Here is a 24739-nt window from a genome sequence, read left to right as displayed (position 1 = left end):
ACCCTAACTCCTTTTGTGTTTCCTCGGGATATATCTTTCCTCATATCCTTATATCTTTCCTGATTCTAGTCCTTTAGTGATTAATTTTCCATTATTCTTTTTGTCTCAGCATTACTGTTACCTGGTTTAGGATCAAATATATGATTCCTATGACTTTTTCTGAGAAGATTGTACTTAATTAAAACCACTACTTTTTAATCTTAAGTATGCTATCTTCATAGCCCTAGGTTGTTCATAATGATAGCAATCAGCCATTTCTCTATGGTTCAAGATGACGTAACTTTCTCTAGGCCAGGGAGTGTCCTTTACAAATATAATGAACATCATATTAGTTTCTTTTAACTTTCACTTAGTTTTTTCAGCTATTTTCACCAAGCAATTATTGAGCACATACTATGTGCCCAGCCCTTAGTACCAGGAAAACAAACATGCATAAGGTATGTTCCTCTTCTTTCAAATTCTAGTGAGAAAAATATCAACATCAATTATGAGAAATGTTTAAATCAGATATGAAAAAATTAAAGCATAAAATAAAATTTTTACTTTGAATAGTTAGAAAAAGAATCAGAAAAGTGGTAGCCTTTCATTTGATCTTGAAAAATAATTAGGAATCAGTAAAGATAAAAATGATGTCAATTCTAGGTGTCACCTGATGCATTAATAATGGTAATGAGCTGAAGAGTCTGGGGTGAGGATTGAATAAGGTAATGTGCAAAGACCTAGCCTAGCTCCTGGCACAGAGTCAGCTAGCTCCCTATGAATATGTATGATTATCATTATCTCCATTATGATTGCTGAGGCTCTCATGGTAAGATTTAAGGATCATTTCTGATATCTTTGAATGTTTGTAATTAAGAAAGTGTTCATGTTGATGAAAGAAACCATAACAATGCCATTCCTAATGATAAAAAGCAGAGAGAACACCCTTTGTTTATATTAAATTATAGATGTCTAAGCCAGAAGATGTTATCTGTCTCTATAACTGGTCACTTTGACCTTCAGGAAGCTTTTGGTCTGGATCAATGACAGGATTTGAAGTATCACACTCTGATTTATTTCCCCAAATATTTTTTATGGGGAATTTGTGTCATCCTGATTATCTCTAGTTACATAAAATGATCATTATAATGGCATGACCAACTTAACATTTAGAGTTTTCAAAGTGCTTCTGTGTGCATCTTCCTGTTTTTCAATGTTTCAGATGATCACTTTTTTGAATTATATTTTATATCACAATGTTCACACCTTGAGACTGCTTATTCTCTCCAAGCTTTCTCTAAGGATCCCTTATTCTTCTCAGTAGGCTCACAAAGGCTTCTTTGTGAATCCCTTATTCTTCTCAGTAGGCTCATCAAAGGCTCACACCACGCACTGTTTAGGAAGACGTATTCAGTAATCAGTGTTCTTCTGTGACAGAACATCAGACATTTTGAGACCATTTTTGAACTAGCAAAACTTCTATTGTAGTTTCATTATAAGAATGCAAGAAGAACATATTTCCATTTGTATGTGAGAGGCAAATAATAATTGTAATAATAATAAAAGGAAACTTTTCGATCTCTCTATAAATTAATCAGCTCTTTTTCCCATAATACCGATATAAGGCTCTAACTATCAATGGAGTATTTAGTTTGATTTTTATCATTTTTTCCCATGTTCTTTTCCCTTTTCTCCTGTGTTCTTTATCTTCTATTCTGCTTAACTTGCTCAATATGTAGCAAGTATTCAAAATATCTATTATCTGTAGGTTGATTTAATATGCAATTCTAAGCAAAGGTTAGATTAGTCACTTCACAAGGCAATTCAAGAGCAATTACTTTTGTGTTCAACATCAGGTCAGATCAGAATTGTATTGTTTTTGATCAAAAGCCATTCTGTGTCTTACATACTCAACAAAGAAGAATTAAAAGTTAATCTTTGATCTTTAAAGTAGTCAGTAGAAATCAAAGGGCTAATAATAGTTGCATACATGTCTACGTCAGAAAGTACTTTAAATGCCTGGTATTGTTACAGAGCATGCAGTAGGTAAAATACTCCTAAATCAATATTTGGATAGAGTCCATGGGGCAGATTGAAAGGTAGGTCTCTAGTTCAAATACTATAGGTTTTTTTCAGGAAAAGAAGAGTTAGTTAAGAGGATATTTTATGTAGCAGTGCATCAAATATTTAGTAATCATTTCAAGCCATAAAATCATCAAATAATGAATTTGGGGAGCAGTGATTAATGTGGAAGACACAGAGATGCACCACTCAGATCCCCTTTCCAGGAAGGACTTGCCACCCAACCTTAGCAGTATAATCAGCCAGTCACCTTCAAGGTTGGCCTCAGTTGAAGATGGCAACTGGGGTCCCACTTTTGTTCAGCCTAACATAGGACAATTCTGATGGGCAACGTTCCTCCATGGCTTTCTGGAAGGTTGGTTAAAGCTTTGTTGGGTCTGCATCACAGTGTTACTTTTCCTTCTACCTAATCTTCTTTTCTCCTTTCCTTCCACAGTGTTGATCCCCAATAAACAACTTGCACCCCCAACTCTGTCTCTAGTACTATACATTGAATTGTGCTCCCTCAAAATTTGTATATCAAGTTCTAAACCCTAGTACTTCAGAATGTGATTGCATTTGAAGATAACATCTTTACAGAGTTAAGTTAAAATAAGTTCGTAGGGTGGGCCTCAATCCTATATGATTGATGTCCTTTAAGAAGAGGAAATTAGGACACACACATACACACACACACATACACACACACACACATGGAGGACTATGTGAAGCACAGGGAGATGACAGCCATCTACAAGCCAGGGACAGAGGCCTCAGAAGAAACCCATCCCGCTGACACCTTAATTTCAGACTTCTAGCTTACAGAATTGTAAGAAAATAAATTTCTGTTGTTTTAACTACCCACTCAAAGTTTATTGCAGCCCTAGAAAACTGATACACTCAGCATCTGCTTCCAGAGAATGCTACCGGAGGCAGATAATTTTGATAGACATTATGAGAGCAAATAAGAAGCACAACTTAACTCATTTGAAGGAAGCTCTAATAAACATATATGAAATAAAAATAGGATACCACGATCTATATATTTTTTTTTGCAAAACTAAAAATTCTATTTAAAGCCAAAGAAGGCAAGACTACACACTAAATATATTTCTTTAATATGGTATATGCAACTTCTCCTTTTCCCTTGTTAAGAATTTTTTTTTTTTACTTCTTTCTCTTTTAGGGCTCTGTGGCTTATGTTTCTCAGCAGGCCTGGATTCAGAATTGCGTTTTGCAAGAAAACATTCTTTTTGGCTCTGTCATGCAGAAGCAGTTTTATGAGCGAGTGTTGGAAGCCTGTGCTCTCCTTCCCGATTTGGAGCAGTTACCAAATGGAGATCAAACTGAGATTGGAGAAAGAGTAAGGAAAATATAATTTATCATGTGCAGGAATAAAATTCCATTCAGCTGTGCTAATAAAATGTTTCAAGTCTTTTTACTGAGGTCTTAAAGATCTACACAATTTTGTTACACTATTCCTATCAAAGAGATAGTATTATTAAAGACAAATAATTTTATGTCATTGACTATTTGTAAACCATATTAAAAATCAGTAGGAAATTCTGTTGTCAGTATCCACCTGGGAGAATAAAAGCCCATCAGTTAGATCATCAACATTTTTGTTTTGCTTATTGGCACAATGCTGTTTGCTTTCTCATCTGCAAATAATATAATAGTTTTGTTTGTTCCTGTATCTCTTGCACACAAAGTCAAGGCTAGAACATTAGCAAAATAGCACAAGTCTTTAGCGTTGGCACCCAAGTCCAGGTTCTAAGGAAGCTCTGAGACAATACAGCTATTAATGTGCCTACTTCACATTTGCTCATTCCTGCTTAAGAGGAGCTTGCTTCCCAATCATCTTACTCTTTGTTCCATTTTATTTTCATTGTGTTAATGAGTAGTCATTGCTCTGCTCAGTATTTTGGATTTAAAACAAATAAGAGGATATCATGAGCTAAAGTATGAGCCCCAAGAGATTATCCCAACCTGTGACTAAAATCTCCATTAATTAAACATGAATGCAAAAGTAGCCTCTGCTTACGATTCATGTGTGTTGAAAAGATGAATAAATAATCCTTACTAAGTGCTTTGAATTTCTGAAAAGAGAGTGAGTATAACCTTGTTAGGCATTTTTACCCCTGACTTTATGTTATCTCATAGTCTCATTATATAAATTGACAAATAAAATATATTATATAACAAAATATATTATATAAAAAAAGTATAGAAAGTAAAAATGTATAGAATCTAGGATGAGCCAAAATTTACTTTGTATCTAAACTTACTTCATGTATAGTCTATTACTTTGCAGAGGTATTTTCTCCATATTGCTATATAGATTTTTTTCCAACCCCTGGATTTTTTCTAGCATCTTCACTCTCCCTAAGCAAAATGGTGCCATAAATAAGTTGCAGAAATATGACTTCTTCAAACTTGCTAATACATACTGACCAAAATGCTGATAAATACAATCTCTAAAAATATGGATTATATGATATTACTTAACTATAAAGAATTTTAAAAGGAATAAAATCTAAACTAAGAAGTAGAGATTTAGTATAGGCATTAAATGTTATTGTTATTAACAAATTCTTTATTTTATAATTAAATTTATCGCAATTTGATCTTGAACTTTAAACATGTAATTGAATGTTTCAAAAGGAGATCTGTTTACAGCTGTTTATGAGACAACAAAGACAATGAAGGTAGAGATTTTCCTCATTTGTACTCATCTTTTCCTTTGGCCTTCTTCAACTGACCACAAACATTTATTAATTTCATATGTGCCCTTATTCTGCTATGGGGTACACAATGGTGAGTAAGAGAACTATTATCCTGCCTTCAAAAAACTTGTAGTCTAGTGGACCTCTGCCAATGATATTAATCAATTAATCTCTTTACCAATATTTGTCAATCACCTAGTTTCAGACACTAGGTGTGGGGAATACAAGGATGACCTAGAAAAGAGCTCATAGCTAGTGAGAGAGACTGACATGGAAACTGCCAATTCCAGCTATGGGATGAATAAACAAAGCACCACAAGACAGGACGGGAGGAAATGAATCACTTCACTTGGGACGTCGAGAAGGTTGCTCTCAAAGAGAAATTTTAGTGTGAATAGCCCTTAAGTTAAAAAGGGAGCATGTGGTCAAAGTGAACAGCTGCTGCCAAGTATGAAAGGGCAGCATGAAAGGTTAGTCTGGGTGGCAAACTACTGTCCCCTGAGAGCAGCATTAGGAGAGTGGTTGAAGAGGTGAGTTAATGTTAAAATATAAACATCTTAGATTTCTACTAAGAAATTTGCTGTTACTCATGAGTGATGAAAAGAAGGAGATGTGGGTAGCCAAGTTTTTTAAGCAAGATAATGACACAATTACAGGAAAAATGATGATAAGACAGAGGATAGATTGGAGAGAGGAGTGACCATGTGATAACAGCTAATATTAATTGTGCCCATACTTGGTGTTGGATTTTTCCTAAATATTTTTACCTTTGTCTTGTCAAATGCTCTTAATAAACACATGAGTTGGATGATATTATTTATATAATCACACACAAACACACACACATCACATTGCTTTATACATACACACATGCACACACATGTATGTGCCTCTGCCTTGCTAAACTGTAAACTGTGACCTCTTCATGATATAGGCTCTGTTTTACTTGTCTTTGAATCCCAAGTGCTAGCGTAGCACCCAAAATATAGTCTTACTCAGCAGATGTTTGTTGAGTAGGAAGAGGATGAAAAATGCAAAGAAGCAATGGTATTTTACAATTATAGGTCATTGGCTAAGTTCTGTGCTGCACTGCAAGCTTTTAAAGCAGATCTGTAAACACTAAATAGAAAATAAATCAAGTAAATTGGGCCTGACCCCATAATTCTCCATACATGGCTGTATATGTCAACTTTAATTCTCACATGGGGTGATGAATATTCCCTATTCTCGCTGCTTAGCGCTGTACTTTTGCCAACAAGACTTGTACTAATCTTTCTACAGGAGAAATAGGATATGTTGATTACTGCTTTGCTAATTTAGCTATTATTCTCAATTTCCTACGTGTCAATTTAAAAATAATCACTAGTGTCAGTATATGCTTGGCAGCCAAAAGTCTTGTTTAATATTCCACAGGCATGACTTTTCCGAGTTTGGGATTTGAAAATTCTTTTCTCCTTAATTGTTAGCATCTTGTTTTGATAGTAAGCAGTTAAGACAAAGTAGATATATCTGCTAATTAGCACAAGTTAGTAGTGCTAGGAAGTGGAATCAGGACAGGCCTAGGAAATTATGGATACAGAAAAGTTCCAGCATTCATTTCGGGGTGTTATCTATCCATGCTATGAAACATTATTTGGATGTAACCGTATATGCTTTGAGATTTACACACTTCTCCTCTGGTCTTGTTTTTCTCTTGGTCTATTTTCAGGGTGTGAATATAAGTGGGGGCCAGAAGCATCGAGTCAGTCTGGCTAGAGCTGTCTATAGTGGGGCTGACATCTACCTCCTGGATGATCCCTTGTCTGCTGTTGATGTTCATGTTGGAAAGCAGCTTTTTGAAAAAGTGATAGGGTCCCTGGGCCTTTTGAAAGACAAGGTAGCCAAAGTATCATTTACTGCCTTTTTAGGGGGTAGGGGAAGGATAATCCGCCTAGCGCTGTGCCTAAAAGTCCATTTTTTTTGTTTGTTTAAGCAAAGTAGTCAAATTTCACCTAAAAACTATGATGCATATTTACAAAAACTATGCATATTTACAAAAACTATGATTGCTTATTTACAAAAAATTTCAATGAATATTTTTTCAAGTTTTATTTATATGTTTACTCTGGTGACAATTTGTGTGATTGTTACCTCATCAATTGATACCATATCCCCAGGTGATTTCTGTATCATAATGAGTTGATTTAATTTAGTTGATTTTTTTTTTTGAAAAATGATATTTTGCTGCATATTACTATTTAAAAAATAGAATATTTTTATTGGTTACTTATAACTTAAAATTTGGCATCGTTAACATAGCAATAATAATGGTTCAACTGTTTTGTGAAGGGGCCAAGAAGATGGAAATTAATATTTACCAAGCTCATGTCATAGTTGACACCTTAAATTAGATCATTTAGTTCCTATAGCAAATCTCTGAGGTAAGCATCATCATTATTCAAGGACTTCAAGGCACAAATGAATTGATATATGTTTCTCAACTTAAGAATAGCAGAGATTTTTAATAGTCTAATTAAGAAGCCTTTATGTTTATGGATTTACTAATATAGAGCACTTTGGAAAAAATTAATGTATAAAATTGCAAAATATATGCCTCAGTAAATAATATACACATTTCTTAATTTATTGTGATGAATCCAAGACAAAAAGGTCTCATTCAATTATATGTACAAAATAATATGAAAGAGTTAAAAATAAAGAGTCTGAATTATAACTTAGATCAAACACTTTTGTAATGGGACCATACATTTTTAAAATGTAAGCAAGAATCACATATTATGGAACTGTTTTGAATTTTCAGTGAAACTGATTCATTTCTAATGAATAAAAAAATACCTGAAACAAAGGGTTAAAGTCACATTTGCAAACTATTTTGCCATCTACCAGCATGTCATCATCATTCATTGTGAAATATATAGACGCTGCCTTAAACTGGCACTTACCAAAAATTACACTCTGAAAGAGTAAAGGTAAAAAAAAAGTGACTGCAGCTTTCTTTAAAATAAATCATTTGTGTCATTGTTTTGTAACCTACCGAATAAAACACTTTGTTTTTCAGACTCGTATTTTAGTGACAAACAACCTCACACTACTGCCACAAATGGATCTTATTGTTGTAATGGAAAGTGGAAGAGTAGCACACATGGGAACATACCAGGAGCTCATCTCTAAAACCCAAAGCCTCACTAATTTGCTTGAGGTCTTCAGTGAACAAGAAAAAGGTAAGGACACAATGAAAAATAAACTTGGATACAATATGCCTACCCATTTTGAAAGTCCACTAATTGCCTTACTTCTTGCTATGAATTTTCATTCATCCTGCTTAAGTCAAGAGCTGGGTATTTAGTTTCCATAGGAAAGAAACAAACGTAGTGGGACACATCAGGTAAAAATCTAGCTCATTTATGATTTTTTAAAAAAAGCTTCTAATGCCCCAAATCTATTTTTTCATCTATGAAATAAGAGATTAGATGATTTATAAACTCTATTCCAGATCTAGAATATAATGGATATAAACATTCTACTTACTTTTAAATTAAGAACAGAGAGCATAAATCCATGTGAAATAATAATAAATATTTTAAACATATGAGTTAAAATATATAGAGTTTGAAGAAGAGAAACAAAGGAAAAAGTACCTGAGGAAAGGCAAAGGGGAAAATAGTTGTCCAATTTTTAAGAATTAACAATTGGTTTTATTTACGAAGTTACTATAGTCCCAAATTTTTAAATTAAGCTTCATAGACATTTTAAAATAAATGAAATGATTTGATCTTTGCCTAATGTGTAGGACACAGGGATGTTTGAAATCCAGCATTATCTTAATATTACAGAGAGATGAGTCTTTGTCTATTCTGAAAGTTGTATGATGTGCCATCATCTCTTTTCACAGATATAGATGGTTTCTCATGTAGATCATCATACCATAATCCTTTTCTTATACCTTTCCAGTAAGTTCCCCTGGGAACTTACTATAAAACTAATTAACTATTTCATAATTTCAGGGTAAAATAAGAAATACAGAGCTATGTCTCAGTACTTTCTATGTGAACTGGTAACTTACTTTACACTTTACCTGGATGTAAAGGTCATAAAAGTATGAAATTAGGCTATAAAAAGATCAGTGCAATTTATCATTTTAAGGCCATGAAATCCTAAAACAAAGTTATTTTGCTGATATGTTTCTCTTTGGGACTTAAGCTAACACACATTAGTTGTGTACTACTATTTTTCATTCCTTGTTTTCACTCCTTTCTTACATTACAAATATTCTATTTGTAGATACATTCAAAAATATACAATGCATCATCAGCTGGCAGTAACCATTCATAAAGGAAACACCTCTTTTTTTCTCAATAGCTACCAACTTTGGAAATGATTCCTTGCCTTATCAGACAGGTTAGTTAACAATTTATGCCTCCTGTATAGGAAAGAGATGCTGGGAGTGTCTCCTAGGACTAGACAGAGCATGGAGTCTGCCATTTGCTCTATCCCCTGCACTTAGGCAGCCTCGTGCTAGAATAATAACAGGTGCTCAGTAGATGTTTGTTAAACGGATGAATCTGGAAGTGTGTCTCCTCAGTAGTTAACAGGATGATTTGGAATGCTATGGACCAGTGTCTCTCTTATTTTTTTTTTTTTTGCCATTTATTTTAAAGGAAATATGAAATATATATTACTTTGGAAATACAGCTCCAAAAGCACGCAGTGTGTAAGACTTCAGTTCAATATTTAATTTGCCATAAAATATGAACAGTGTATCTTTTGAAAACTGTAGAATTTGCTGTTATTTAAATCCCCTGTTTGGGAAACAAAATCCCATCTCTCCTGCATTTGTATAACTTCTTTTGTGCAAGTGCCTTCTACTGTAACAGAATGAAAGTAATAATATTCTTAGAGTTTGGCTGACATGAATAGATGTTACCAACTCATCATCAGGAATATGCCAGAATAAGAAAAATGTAATTCAAGCTTTGTTTTCTAATGACCTCAATATTTCTGTCTTTTCCTTTAAAATTCTGAAAGGTGGAAAGTAGAGAAAATTTTTATACTAGGAATAGAATATGTTTTTGTGAAACTAAATATTTCTGTGATTTTGATTTTTAATGCTGAATTAAAAAATATATAGGCTTGTAAAAAGCAGCCATAAAATTACTTTACTCACAGTAAACATCAGATAGAGAAATAGATATATAAATAAATAGATAGATAGATAGATAGATAGAGATCTGTAAAAAGTTAGCCCTATATAGTGTAATTTCTTTAGCCACCATAGAGAAGAAGGCAAACATAGGTTTTGATGATGTAAAACACCCCAATAAACAATAACTTTAAATTGGGTTAGATTCGGTGTAATATTCCTACAGTACTGTCCTTAGATCTGGGCCAACCTAACCTGGTCCTGTACTCCATGCTTTAGAGAGTCTCCAGACTGCTTTTGTCTGCTGGGCTTTGTGGCCAAGAGAGGAAGGGATCGTGACCCACCACCCAACAGTGTCCTCCCTATCCATCACTTCTTGACCACTGCAGATACTAAAGTCCACCCCCCCAAGGGGAGACTGCTCTGCAGGCATGCACTACTACTCTTTGGTCTGAGGATTTTTTTTTTTCTTAGAGCTGGGAAAGGTGGTGGGCAGAGCATGAACATGTGAGCTGAGGTGTCTACACATGTGCAGAGCCTCCCATGGTGCAGGATGGGGCTGGGGTGGGAGAGAAGTACGGCAAAGCCTCAACTGGGACTACCTCACCAAGGACTCCATGACCCTCAGAGAAAGTCTAAGGAATCCAAACATTCTCCTCTAGACGTTGCCTTCCAGGTGGTTGGGAAGTATATTTGTCAGAGTAAGCAATAGAACTCATTTAAGAGTCTGTTCGTTCCATCTATAACTTTTTAAAATAATTAGAAATACAGCATGCTGACATTAATAGATGTTGTGCATTAACAGATGTTAGGTGCAAGCCTGTCCCTGTGGGGAATTTCTTTTTCTTATTTACATAAGTAATAGGGGAAAATTAAATTCTGTTTGAGGGCATTTTTGCTAAGATTTAGGGGAAAGGAATTACTGGCAGGGAGTGGGATTTGTGAGGTGTTGTTTCTAGTTGTAAAATAGTGCTGTGATCTACCATTTATTTATTATAATTCATCTTCTTTTGCTCTTGAGTCTATTCAAAACTTCCTTTATAAGGTACACAATCCTGCCATTTAAACATTCTTGTTAATTTATGTGACATTACAATGGAATACAGTAATTTCCCCCTTAACTGTAAGGATTACATTCCAATACTCTCTGTGGATGTCTGAAAGCACAGATAGTACCAAATTATATATATATATAATTATATATATATTATATATAATATAATATATTATATATAATATTATATATATAAATATAATATAATTATATATATAATGTTTTTTTCCTATACATACCTATAATAAAGTTCAATTTATAAATTAGGCAAAATAAGAGATTAACAACAATAACTAATTGTTGTTAATAATAACAACAATTATTAATAATAATAAATAGAACAATAATAAATATTAATTATAATTAATAATTAATTATAATAAAATAGAACAATAATAATTGTTCTAATAATAAAATAGAACAATAACTAATAATAAAATAGAACAATTATAACAATATGCCAGCATCACTACTCTAGCACTTCAGGGCCATTATGAAGTAAAATAAGGGTAATTTTAACACAAGCACCACGAAACCTCAACAGTTGATGTGATCACCCAGAGTGGAGCATCTACAATGTGAATGCACTGGAAAAAGGAATGATTCAGATCCCAGGCAGGCCAGAGCTGGATGGTACAAGATTTCTCCTGCTACTCAAAATGGTGCACAATTTAAAATGTGTTTATTTCTGGAATTTTTCCTCTAATATATTTGGACCAAGGTTGGCTACAGGTAACTGAAACCTTGGAAAGTGAAATCTCGGTTAAGGGGGCACTACAGTAAAAGTCACAACCTTGTATGAAAAACAGTGGGCCAGTTGTCAGAAGCCCAGGGATCTGGTTCTCACACTGAATAACTATGTTAGTCTTCATAGAAATGACTCAACTCCTCTAGTTCTTTCCTTTTATGAAATACAGGGCTTGGACCAGCTCTGCTTTTTTTTGGTTTTGTTTTGTTTTATTTTGTTTTTCCAGTGGCAAACATGGAAATGAAGAATGCACGTTATTTTCTCTCTCTTGGGCCCCAAACTGCTGAGTCATTACTCTTGGGAAATACTTAGCTCTTCTATGGAAGATCCAAATAAGTTAGTGCCCCTCTCTAATATCCAAAAAAGCATGTACAGGCTTTTTCATTATGTAATCATAGTTTTGCCATGACATGACGAGATGTCTTACATTAAGTGGAAATAATGGAGAAAATAAAAGTGCTCCCAATGTACCTATAGATCCAGAACTCAAAAATATCTCCAACTTGTGCAATATTCCATCATCTCTCTCTCTCTCTACTTTGTGAATTGTTTGCTGATATGGATATAAAATCACTCTCTTCCTCTGCAGCTCATGCTCCAAAGCAAGTCAGTGTAATTAACTCCAGAACTATCCTGAAAGAACAAATCCTGGAGCAAAAAGATAGGTGAGTATTAGTATAATATCAGGCTTACTGGGATTATGGACTAATTAATTACATTTTTAAGCATTTAAAATGCATCCTGTAAAAAGGACCCATACGTTATAATGGATATAAAATGTACTTAGTGGTTTCCAATTCTGAACTGTAAGTCAGATGGATGTGTCTAAATTTTTAAGTGAGATGAATGAGACTTAGTTTTTGAAACATATGCTCATTAAACTCTCAGCTATTGCTAGCCAAACTCTGGTAGTAGAAATCTAATCTGATAGTTTTTGTGCCAAAAATATCCCTATCCCATAGTGTTCATATACTCTACAGATGAGAATGTGAAAATAGGCTTTGGACATGAAAATTTCACAGTGGACTGGGATGATTGTCAAGACAGGGTATGTGACCTAGAAATATGGACTTGGTGAAGGACCTGAAGAATCTGCCTACTAAAATAAGAGGTAGAAATAAAGGAAGGAAGAAACAATTTAGAGTGGGAAGGAGGGAGGAAAGAAAGGGGGAGGAGGGAGAGAGAAATAAAAATGGTAAAATTTTGGCCTTGATTGGATTTTGTTATATTATGCTTCATTTTTTTGTAGGTGACTACATGAGTAGTAACCAAGGCAAATTAACCTAATCAGTTCTTTCCTCCAATATTTCACCCAGTAGTTGTCCAAACAAGGAGCTGAAAGACAAAAAGAAATAATAGGAATATAGATATTAGCAAATGATGGGTAGAGTTACAGGGAACAGGCATTGATCAAAATTGCTTAAAATGGAGAATTGGGATAGATTACAGTGATGCAAGCATTTCAGGATCCAATAGCTCAGAAAGTTATAGATTTGACCTTCAGTGAAAGAGTGGATCTTGAATTCATTATTTTTTAAAAGATTGGCTATGCCTATCTTTTAAAAGATAGGATATGTGGATGATGTAGATGTTGCAGGCTGGGATTTTGTGTGCATACCATGTTTAGTTGACTCAGTAGGACAACTGAATCATTTCTCATTGATCATAAAGAACTTCGACTACCTCCCTTTATCTATTATCTTGGTGTTCTATCTATGGTGTTATCATCCCATCTCATGACGTTAAGAATACCTTCTGCACACTAAGGCCTTCCAGTTAATATCTCTAGTCTGGACCTCTTCTCTAAACTCCAGGGTGGGATGGCCAGCTGATCCTGTCAGCGTCTCTCCTTTAATGTCTAAATGACACGTCCAACTTATGTGTCAAAAACAGGATTCTTGATTTTTCCCCACCACACACACACACCTGCCCTGTATGCAATCTTCTCCATTTCAGCTAACAGTAATGCCATTCTTCCAGTTGCTCAGGTAAAAATATCTTGTAGTTATCTTTGACCTTCCTTACTCTACATTCAGTCCATCATCAAATCCCATTGGCTGTACCTTCAAAATCTATCCAGTATTCCAGAATTCAGCCACTACTCATCACCTTAACAGCTGCCACCTTTGTCCAAATCACTATCATTTCCACCCGTATTCTTGTAATTGCCTTCTCACAGGACTTCCTGCTGCCATCTTTGTGCCATACAGGCTGTTTGCAACATAGCATCCAGAGTGTTTCTTTTACAAATATAAGTCAGGTCATATCACTCTTCGGCCCAAAACTTCCAAAAGATTCACATCTCAGAATAAAATCCCATGTTTTTATGATGACCTGTAAGCCTTACAGGACCTCAATCTATTTATCTTTCTGATCTCAGAATCTCCTGAAGTTCACCCCTCACTACTCTGCCTTAGCAACACTGACCCTTTGCTACCTATCCCAGGGCCTTTGTACTTCCTGATCCACTGCTTAACGTATACTTTTCCCAGATAACCATATTGCTTGATCACCCACCTATTGGTGGTTTTTATTCAAATGTCTTCTCATCAATGAATATTTGCTTAGCCACCATATTTCATATCTCAACACTTCCTACCTCTTCTCCAGCTTTTTTTTTTTCATAAGCTTTATCAATATCCAGCACACTGGAAAATTTACTTATTTACTTTTATTTTATCTTTCTCCTATCTCTAGTTTATAAGTTTTCTAAGGGCAGGATTTTTTGTCTATTTGTTCGCTATTCTATTGCCATCAACTAGAATACTGAATGGCACATAAATCAATATTCAATGAATATTTGTTGAATGGTTGAATAAATAAATAACTAGACTGAAAGAACACTCAACGTCTTCCAATCCATCATTTATTTTATTTTTTGGTCATAATAACTTAATATCTTCCATTTAAATGGGTATCATTTTGGAAGAATCTCCAAGAAAAGCTAATCCAAAACATACTCTGAAACATAGTTTGAAATTCATTTGCTGTGGGGTATACACATCTCTAGATCATAAAAAGAGTTTGTTCCAGTATTTACCCTCACCATGCACTCAGTAAGTACCTCGATAAAACCTTAAAAATTAAATCCAGTATTGCTGTAAATGTAATCATACACTTTCCTGTATAATAAATTAATTTTCCTTATTTATAAATTCACTGTTGATCCTAATATCTAAGTTAAACCCTTAAAGTTTCTGTGAGCCACTTTGTGGAAACAATCCCTCTTTTTTCTCCTTCAAAAAAGAAATCTAGTCTCTACAAAGATATGTTTATGGAATTGTTTTCTAAAAATTTCTAAGTTTGATGGGCTCAAACTGGAGCCAGAATTCTGAGACTTACTTCTTCAATGAAGAATACCTTGGGAAGATCACCTCACTTCCAATATGTCATGTTTTTATCAACACAATCCAGAAGCAAGTTCATTTTTTAACGAGTGTGGTAAAAGGTTAATTGGTACTAACCTTATTGACAGTCTATAAATCCAACCATACTTATCTTTTCTTGTTTTCTTCAAACAAGAAATTTCAAGCAAGTAAATAAATAATTTTTTATCTTATGTTTGAGGGATGTATTTTAATTTTTCCAATTGGCCACATTAGTTCATTACTTTCTATGCCATTTTCTAGTCTCATTTTCATTTTTTTATTGGCTTTACTATTTGGTAAGAATACATGGAAGGAATCTTCCTTTTCAAGCTAATTCTCTCTCTCTTAGAATTACTTATTTTCAATTAGTTCAGAATTAAGACAGGAAGATATAAGCAGGCAAGAGAGTTTGAACAATTAGAGTCTCTCCACAATGGGATGTAGCGAGACAGATAACAAGAAGTCGTCCTAATAGAAAAATTCATAAGAAAACTGGCTAACTGCCTATGAGGAGCGAGTTAAAAAAGAAGGGAGTTGGATGAAATAATTTCTGAAATTTCCTTCCTTTGAAATTTAAGATTTAGAGTTAGTTTAATGACATTTATATTATAATAAGGACTAAACTATTTTGAACTGTTTCCATATTTTGGGGTCTAAATTTATATGACACATTTAATTATTTTCTTAAATCTCTAGTACTATCTTCCCTGAATAAACTGAAAGTGTTATTTTAGTATCTAGACTGCCCCCTTCTGGCTCTCATGCCAGACATTCTTATTTTAATCCTTCCAAATACAGGTGATAGTGTATTCAGCTCAGAGATAATGGTTTCAATATGTTAATTTTATATATATTTATACAAAAATATGTAGATGAGTATTGTGCCAATTTTCCCAAGAATTTCTGAAGGACAGGACAAGACGCATTTTTAAAACTTCTCTACCTGCATAATAATTTGCTCTTTTAAGGGACTCAAATAAAACCTGTTATTCACAAGGTGCCCAGAACCAAATGCAGTATTTTTGTGAAAAAAGAATAAATAACATTTTAGTTTGAAAAAGCAATACCTTTCTGTATAGTGTCCAATAAATTATTGGTCTTTGTTAGTTATGTCTAATTAGAAAGCTTTAATTCCCTTTTAACAGTTGGATTTCACAGCATTTTATGTCCAGCTACATTAAGAATTAATTTTTGGCTTGATACCAATGCTAAATTTGCTTATCCAAACAGAAGCCACGCCAAGGGCTTGAAGGATGATGACAGTAATTAACCCAAATCATATACCAGGAGCCATTCCAAGGAAAGTGTCTGTTAACTAGTGTATCTTTCTCTGATGCTAAAGCTAATCCTAAAAAGGACATGCACTGCAACCTCTCACAGAACGTTTCTTGATGGTAATGCCAGAGACAGGAAGGGAAGAATTACCAGGCTCACCAAATAAGCCATTTCTTGTTCTGATAAATAAAATGGAAATAAAATAAAATAAAATGGAGAAAGGAGGGCTTCTAATAATCTGCTGAGGGTGTGTACATCAATCAGTTCAGTAATTTTAAAGTTCAGTTTGATAGTAGATATATCAAATGACTTACAATTTATCATACTTCATGCTCCTGTGTGCAGGAATTTATTACAAGGAGCAATGAGAAATGTGTAAAAAGAATGGCCATTACAGGAATATTTAAGGTAGGAAAAAAAAAAAAAACTATAATCAGTATAAGCATTAACTTTTTTAAAAAAATCATATTATGGTAAAATGATAAAATGTTATATTATAAAATATAATGCTATTATAGAAGAATATTTGATCATTATATATTGAGTTACAAAGACCATAAATATTTTTTAAAAATTAAAGACCAGTTTTAGAGCAACATTTGTATTATTGTACCACACATATGTAGAGAAAAGACTATAACAGTATTCACAAGCATGTTAGCACGGATTGTCTCCAAAACATAGAATTATAAGTCTTCTTTTTTCTCCTTCATTGCCTCTTCCTCCTTTATTTTTACTCTTCTTCATGCTTTTTGGTATTTTCCAAATTTTCTCCAATAATATAATTCAAGAGATATATGGAAGACAGAATTCACCATGACTTGGTGATTGGTTCGAAATGTGCCATTATTAAGACAGAGAAAGTATTATGGCTCTTTTCAAAGCCAGAGAAAAAGTGAGAGAAGGTAGGTAAATAAATAACTGGTTCAGTGTAGGATGTCAAGCAAAGAGACAAAGTAGATGTCAAGCAGGCATTTGACATGGATTTGGAGCTCAGGGAAAAGATGTGGATTAGAGATACCAATTTGAGAGTCATCCACACAGAAGAAGGTTTCTGAAACTACGGGAGTGGATGAGATTTCTCAGGAGAGTGTGAAGCATACAAGGGCAATAATAACTGGAACTGAGCACAAGGAAACATAAAATATTAAAGAGAAGACAGAGAAAGTTGCCTAAGGAAAAACTACTGGAGGGCCATAGAGATGGGAGAAAATATCAAAGTGTGGTGGTGAATGGAGGTGAAAGGAAGAGTCACTTAAACAAGTGAATGATTGGCATTGTTAAATGTCATGAAGAGTTTAAGGGAGATAATTTTCAAAATACCTACTGGATATAGCAATGTCATTTGCTAATATCCTTGATGAAAATAATTTAAACTAGGTGCCAGGACGTTTAAGGAGGTGTAAGGGCACAATGTTTTGCTACAGAAGAAAGGCAACAGGTAGGAACTGAAGGAGGACATAGAGTTGAGAGCGAGATTGTTTCCATGGGAAAGGTTGCCGAATGAGAATGTGTTGTTCTCTGTGGGCTGATGGGAAGGAGCCAGTAGAAAGGAAGAAGGTGAAGATTAGAAAGGAGAGAGAACAATCCAGTGTTTTTCAGACTTATCTTAACTTTAAAAGACATATTTCTAGAGGAGAAATCTTATAATCTATATTTGTAACTACTCATGTTTGTTAGAAGAGAGAATTGGAAAAGGCTGGGTAGAAATGCGGCTAAATGTAAGTGTTTGGTGACTTCCCTGTCTGCTTCTATTTTCTCACGAAGTATGAAGGGAGTCCCCTTCTGAGAGTGATGCAAAGATTTCTAGGCACTCTTAAGGCCCAGATGGAAGGAAGATATTAACTTAAGATATTAACTTATGGAGGAACCAATTTTCAGGTCTGCATGATTTTTGGAAGCAGCACTCCACAGGAATAGGTGTGCCCAAGATTGATATGTGAGTTCTAACAGGGAGATTTAATGGAAAGAAAACAGTGAATGGGGGTTCAGAATATTACCCCAGTTTGGATAGATGAAGTGATAATCATGGAGAATAGACTGGGTAATGAAAGGAACAGAGAGATGGTATAAGTTTGCCTGGGACTAAAGAATTCCCCAGAATGCGGGACAGTAAATGCTAAAATGGTTGAAAATATGTAAGTTTTAGAAAATGTTTGCTTTACCTAAAAAGGGAACATTTTCTTACTTTATCAGGTCCTCTTTGGATCAAGGAAAACAGTTTTCAATGAAAAAAGAAAATATTCCTACAGGTGGAGTAAGTACAGAGGAATTAATATCACTTCTTATTGCCTACCCAAACATAAAAGATTACCTTGCATTATCAATAAATACTATAGATTTTTCATTTAATTTGAGAAGGGTTGCCAAATAATAGTTTGAAGATATTAAATTAAATGGAATTGTTGGATATTGGAGTCATGTTTAGGTAGGATTACATGTTATTTAGCATGCATATGTATTCTTTACTAAATGATAATAACTAACATTTATTGAGCCAGGACTGTGCTTGACACTTTAAATGTGCTCATAATGTGGCTATTAATAATATTCCAATCTATATATGGGCAATCTGAGAGTTAAAAGAATTAGTTACTAAACCAAGATCACGAAGTTTAGGAAATGTCAGAATTGGATTTAAATCTTGCTTGTTTGACTTTAAAGTACAGCTTTGAAGTCCCATATTATATTATTTATTTAACTGATGCTGGTCAGAAACTACCAGTAATGAAACTTATTCAGAAATGGCATGTCACATTCTAATATTCTCAGTAATGTAATGTTATATTAATTTTGCCTTTAGGTGAAGTTCTCAATTATTCTGAAGTACCTCCAATCCTTCAACTGGCTGTGGGTGTGGCTGGTTCTGGTCACTTACCTCGGGCAGAATTTGACCAGCATTGGACAGAATCTATGGCTCAGTGCCTGGGCAAGAGAAGCCAAACACATGAATGAATTCACAGAATGGAAGCAAATAAGAAGCTATAAACTTAATATCTATGGATTATTAGGATTAATACAAGGTAAAAAAATAATACGAAGTCCAGCTATTTCTCTTTTCTTTTTCTGACCTTATTGATTTAAAGACAACATATGGCATCATGTTATTTCAAATAAAATCTATGCCATAATATTCAAATATTTGGGCATTCTTCAAATGCATATGTTTGTGACTTACCATATTTGAGAGAGAGTAAATGAAGAATGAATGAATGAATGAATGAATGAATGGTCAGAGAGCTGCAATGGGATTACATAAAAGGATGGCTAGGAAAGACACTGCAGTGAACATGTATATAAGAATTGTTGATTTGAGGGTAAGAAAAGGGCATCCTCAGTCATGATTTTGAGATTTGGATTGTGTAACAGGAAGAACAATGATTTAAAAAAATAAGGAAACTGGGAGGAATCCTTAACTGGTGAAGCAGAGAAATGGGGAATTCAATAAGAATGGATACATTTAATAAGAAATGTTGATGCGTTCTCCAGTAGACAGACTAAAACTCATCTGGAAGTTTGGAAAGTAGGCTTCTTTATCTATAAAATGAGGGACTTACACCAGGTAATTTCTACAATTCCTCCCAAGTTCTAACATTCTAAACTCCGTAGTTCTACTTACACCTGGAATCATTCCATAGATATAAAAAATGAGTCTGTAAGAATAGCTGTGGATCACTATGAATGTAGATTGAAAGCCATAAGGGGGAATGGAATTCTTGAGGAATATCCCCCTTAGAGCTAATTAGGAGACTGGCTTCACAGAGTTGAATAGAGATAAGCTTCTGATCAGAGAAAGAAAGGGATAAAACAGCAACCACAATAATGTGAACACTTGCTCTGTGCCTGAAAACCCAAAGTGTTTCAGTTATTGAGGTTGAACCAAAGGAAATTGCCTATACATCCTTTCCTGAACCCTGAAAATGGCAGTTTCACATAGTTTATACTAATACAGTGATTCATTTAACATATATTCTAAAGAAGGAATCCCTCCTTAAACTTGGGAATGTTACTTAAACTTTGAGCTTTATCACTTCTAAAATGTAGATATATTCCATACTCAAATATTATTCCACTGATTAAATTAGATACTAATTCCATTGATTAAATTAGATACTAAGTATAGCACATATAGAAAAGTACTGAGCATACAGCAAGTCTACAATAAATGCACTATGATTTAACAATGGAGAAGATAAGTAAAATGATCAAAGTCCTATGACTAGTAAGTTTCAAAGCCAGATTTGAATCCATGTCCACCTGACTCCCAAGCCTATGTTCTCAACAACCAAATTAGCATTTCTATTGACAGTAATGAGATGTTCCACAAACACAGCATTCCATGTCAATAGGTTTGGGAAATTAAGAATTATATTCTTCTATGAGACTGAAATCTTCTATTTTTCCTTTGTTAAAGGTTTTGAATAATTCTACAATTAATTGATCTGTTTAATCCAGTGCTTTTCAAATCTATTTGACCATGGAAATTTTTTTTCTTATGTTGCCTATTAACATTTTGAATAACTTGTATTCTACAGAATATACTTTGAGAAACTCCATACTAAGATAGACTTCTTTCTAAGTAAGATGGACAAGTACAATGTAACAAAAGAAAATTATTAAAATTCTGAAATGCTGCAAATATGTTAAGTAGAAAAAAAATTGACAAATGACCCCTGATTATAGTTGAGGAACCATCATCCAGAGAGAGGGGGAAAAAGAAGAAAATAATACAGATTGTAGGTAATTATACAACTGAGAATCACAGAGATATAATGATAGATATAAATGTCTCCATCAGAAAAGAAGCAAACATTGTGAGATTCATGTTCATTCTGTCATTGCATTAATAATCTTCATTGGGGAAAGATATGTTAATAACTAAAATAAGAAATAAGGATTATCTATTCTATGAAATAGCAGGACTTTACAATGTGTTTGGTCTTGAATCAGCTAGAATCAACTTTATTGATGTACAGTTTGCAACTCAGTGAGAAAAAAATACATAGAGGTCTAGAATTCTTAGCAGCAAAAGAAATATCCATTTATACATGAATTTCTTTATCTATATATATCACATATACCTAGGAAGGTTAAATTCATACCAATACAGTGAATCCATGTTACAGCTTTAAAGTCGATTTAATAGCCTTTGACAAACATTTTAAGTGAGCAACTATCATTTCCTATAATATATAAAGCATGCAAGTTTGTCTATAATATTACCATGTAAACTCTTAATTTTAATTGACTTTCAGTAAATATGGGAGATACTTTATAACAAAGGCAACAGATTATGTACAGTTTAGTCATAAAGATTTTTTTCTGATTAGATTTTTGTTTGGAGTGGCCTGTAATCATTAGAATATAAATTTTCTCTACTTTTTTTCTTCTTCACTTTTCATTTCTTACATATAAAAAATTAAAAATTTTATCAAGGTGTATTTAAGCAATTGTAAATTACATTTCTATAAGGTGAGCCTAAAAAATGAAAATCTATAGTTTCATTTTTTTCAGCAGAACACACCTACATCTTATGGAACCTGATCCAATCAAGAGCAGGCTGTATTCACTACATCATCATAGCTGATATTTTTTCAGAACTTTAAAGCATAAACAGCACTTTTACATGTTAGTACCAGAGGCCCACTATGAATAATATAGAAGGCTAACATTCAAACGAAACTTGAGTACTGAAGCAGAAAATGCTACATCTATATTTTATGACAACAATAAAGATCCTACCTCATTTTTTAAAAATGAAATAGCCTGGAACAGTTTTCTTCCTTGGGTCTCAGCTATTTGCTTTTGAATCTCTAGGACACTCAACACATCGTTTATCTATTGTACTTTATGTTTCACTGTTAGGAACTTCCTTTCCCTGATCCAATGTGTAAAATATGGGCACCTTATTTTCAAAGTGTAATGTTTAAGGAGGATGCTGCTGCTTCCAGTTTAAGGTGGCTGAGTAGATCATTTATTTAACTTACCTCACTGAATTCCACTGAAATGACAGTGAATAAATATAAGGGGTTCAGGGGGTTTCAGAGTAATAAGTTTCTATACATACGATTATACTGATAGAAAAGCAAGGGTAGAAGAAAACCTGTAGCTAGGTACAGATACTGGGGAAGCTGGAATGGAGGAGGGAGATGTTCAGTTGGGCCAACACTAAATGTATGGTCACAGGTACAGAGTAGAGTTGAGTTGCATGGAAGTAATCAAAGTAATTCACTAGAGCACCGTTCTGCTGGCCTGTCAGCCCCTCCTAGAGCACCCACGGCCAACACCAATGTAACAGCCGCTGACACAGTAGCAGTACAATGGAAACTAGAAAGCTGATGTTTAAAGAGAAAATTAGGGTTTCTAGCATGACATACATAAAAGAAAGCCTCCTTATTGTGGCTTTTGGAGAAGCCTCAGCCTACATGTCTTGATCCCCATATGGAGACTTCTAGGATCATACCCACCCACTTAAGTGGAACTTGAACCAAATGTTTCCATTCAGGGGAGAGAAATGATGGGGGAAATTAATGTACACAATAGCAAAAGAGAGCCACATCAGGTATCTATATTAATTAACCGCGTGTTTCTCTCATATTTTTAAACTGATATTGATGGATGATCATAAAGTTTAATAAAACCAACTACATAAATATAAGTCAACAAATACAGCAGTCTATCCCAGAGGTAAAATAATACTATTTGGACTAGAATTAGACCTTAAAAGGCTCTATTTAGATTCAAAATATTGCATTCACAAAGTTAAGTACAGAATGTGCCGAAATAAGTTCAGTCTGAGAACAAGAAAGTTCTTGAAAAAAATTAAAGAATTTAAAAAGATTATACATGTGTGAGAAGATAAATTAGAAGAAATTATCCCAAATGTACAACATCAAAAACAGAGATAAAAATGATAGATAAAAAAGAAATTAGAAGAACAGTTCAAGAAGTTCAACATTCATATAAAAGGAGCTTCAGTAAATGCAGAGGAAGAATTATTAGGAACACAGTATTTAAAAATACTTCCCATAACTGAAGAATACAAATGCTTGTTTCAGCAACTATTTTAGGATAGAGCAGAGAGACAGAGGGTTCCAAGAGGGTACTTTGTGTTTCAAAGGGGAAGGTTTAAATAGGATGAAAGAAATGATAGAATATCAATAAATCTGAATATATTCAGAAGAGATTTGCTGGTTATTGAAGTGTTTGGAAGTAAATTATTGCCAGTTACATGGAAAACTAAGCATATGGAAAAAATAGTGGCAAAAGCACTATATATTAAGTGAACTTTATGAATAATATGTGTTCAGTAATAATATAAACACTGAATATTTGAAGGAAAAAGGGTAACATATTTTGGAAGGTGAAGAGGAAAATATAGGAAAATATAGGAGAGGGACGGAGGAAAATAATTGAAAATACCTAAGACTGAGAAATCAGTTAATAGCAGTAATGTGATACTATTTAAAAATATAAAGAAACTCTGGATATTTAAAATGTAAACAATTATAATATCATTTATAATTACTATAATACTTATGTTACTAGCTATGATTTAGGGCCCAAACTATTCTGGTTTTGGATACAATTTGAAACATTGCTTATTTTATACTATTTAATTTGGAAAACTTTATTTTATGTATTATGGATAACCCAATGTAAAATATGTAAATTATTTTAATGCAAAAAAAAAAAAGAAACTCATTAATGAAATTTAAGGTGGTGAGGGTCAACTATTTTTGTTTTGTTTTGTTTTAAACTGTGATGCCTACAAAGGAAAAAGGATTATGTTGGCAAAACATTTTATTAGCAATTTTTTATATTAGTCTACAATGGAACTATTTTGTATCTGTAAAGACTTAGGAGCAAATTGGCTTAAGTAACATGGAAATCCATTGACACCCAAAACTGAAGCTCAGGCATGGATCTTTAAACACACGTGATCCAGAAGATCAAATAAAGTATCTATGACTCTTTTAATTTATCAGATCGTCTTGTTTTCCTCCTTGGTTTTATTTTCAAACTCCACATAGTGATGAAAATATATCTTTTAAAGAACTTCTGTCCATAAAAGTCTATACAATTACTCTGCTTGAAACAATTTGGGTCATGTATCCCTCCTTGCACTAATCAATGTAACAAAGCATTTCTTCTTCCAGCTCTACATTTCTCATTTTGGGGACTCTTTTTTTCCTTCCATTTCTTCTGACATACTGGATAGCTCTTTTCTGAGCTTGTCTCTTTCTTGTCATATTTTGTCAAATGCAGTTAACAATAGTCAAAGTGTGCTAATTAATTGTTTTCCAATCTCTTCCCCTAAAACTACAAGTTTATTTTATATATTATCTGCCTTGTTAGTTATTACAAGAACAATATTCCCACCAACCA

General features: G+C 33.7%; 1 protein-coding gene across 1 annotated transcript in view; it reads left to right on the top strand.

Moving 5' to 3' along the window:
- Positions 1–24739, top strand: part of LOC105883091 (multidrug resistance-associated protein 1-like) — a 79177-nt gene that overhangs the window by 38335 nt on the left and 16103 nt on the right. Inside the window, exons 13-18 of the mRNA XM_020284744.2 lie at positions 3227–3403; positions 6475–6642; positions 7825–7987; positions 12298–12373; positions 18548–18608; positions 19155–19374. Coding sequence (XP_020140333.2) covers positions 3227–3403; positions 6475–6642; positions 7825–7987; positions 12298–12373; positions 18548–18608; positions 19155–19374 — 865 coding nt within the window. The remainder of the gene's footprint in view (positions 1–3226; positions 3404–6474; positions 6643–7824; positions 7988–12297; positions 12374–18547; positions 18609–19154; positions 19375–24739) is intronic.

This window comes from Microcebus murinus, chromosome 1 (genome assembly GCF_040939455.1).
Source record: "Microcebus murinus isolate Inina chromosome 1, M.murinus_Inina_mat1.0, whole genome shotgun sequence".
NCBI classification, from domain to species: Eukaryota; Metazoa; Chordata; class Mammalia; order Primates; family Cheirogaleidae; genus Microcebus; species Microcebus murinus.
This window is presented reverse-complemented; position numbering and strand designations above follow the sequence as displayed.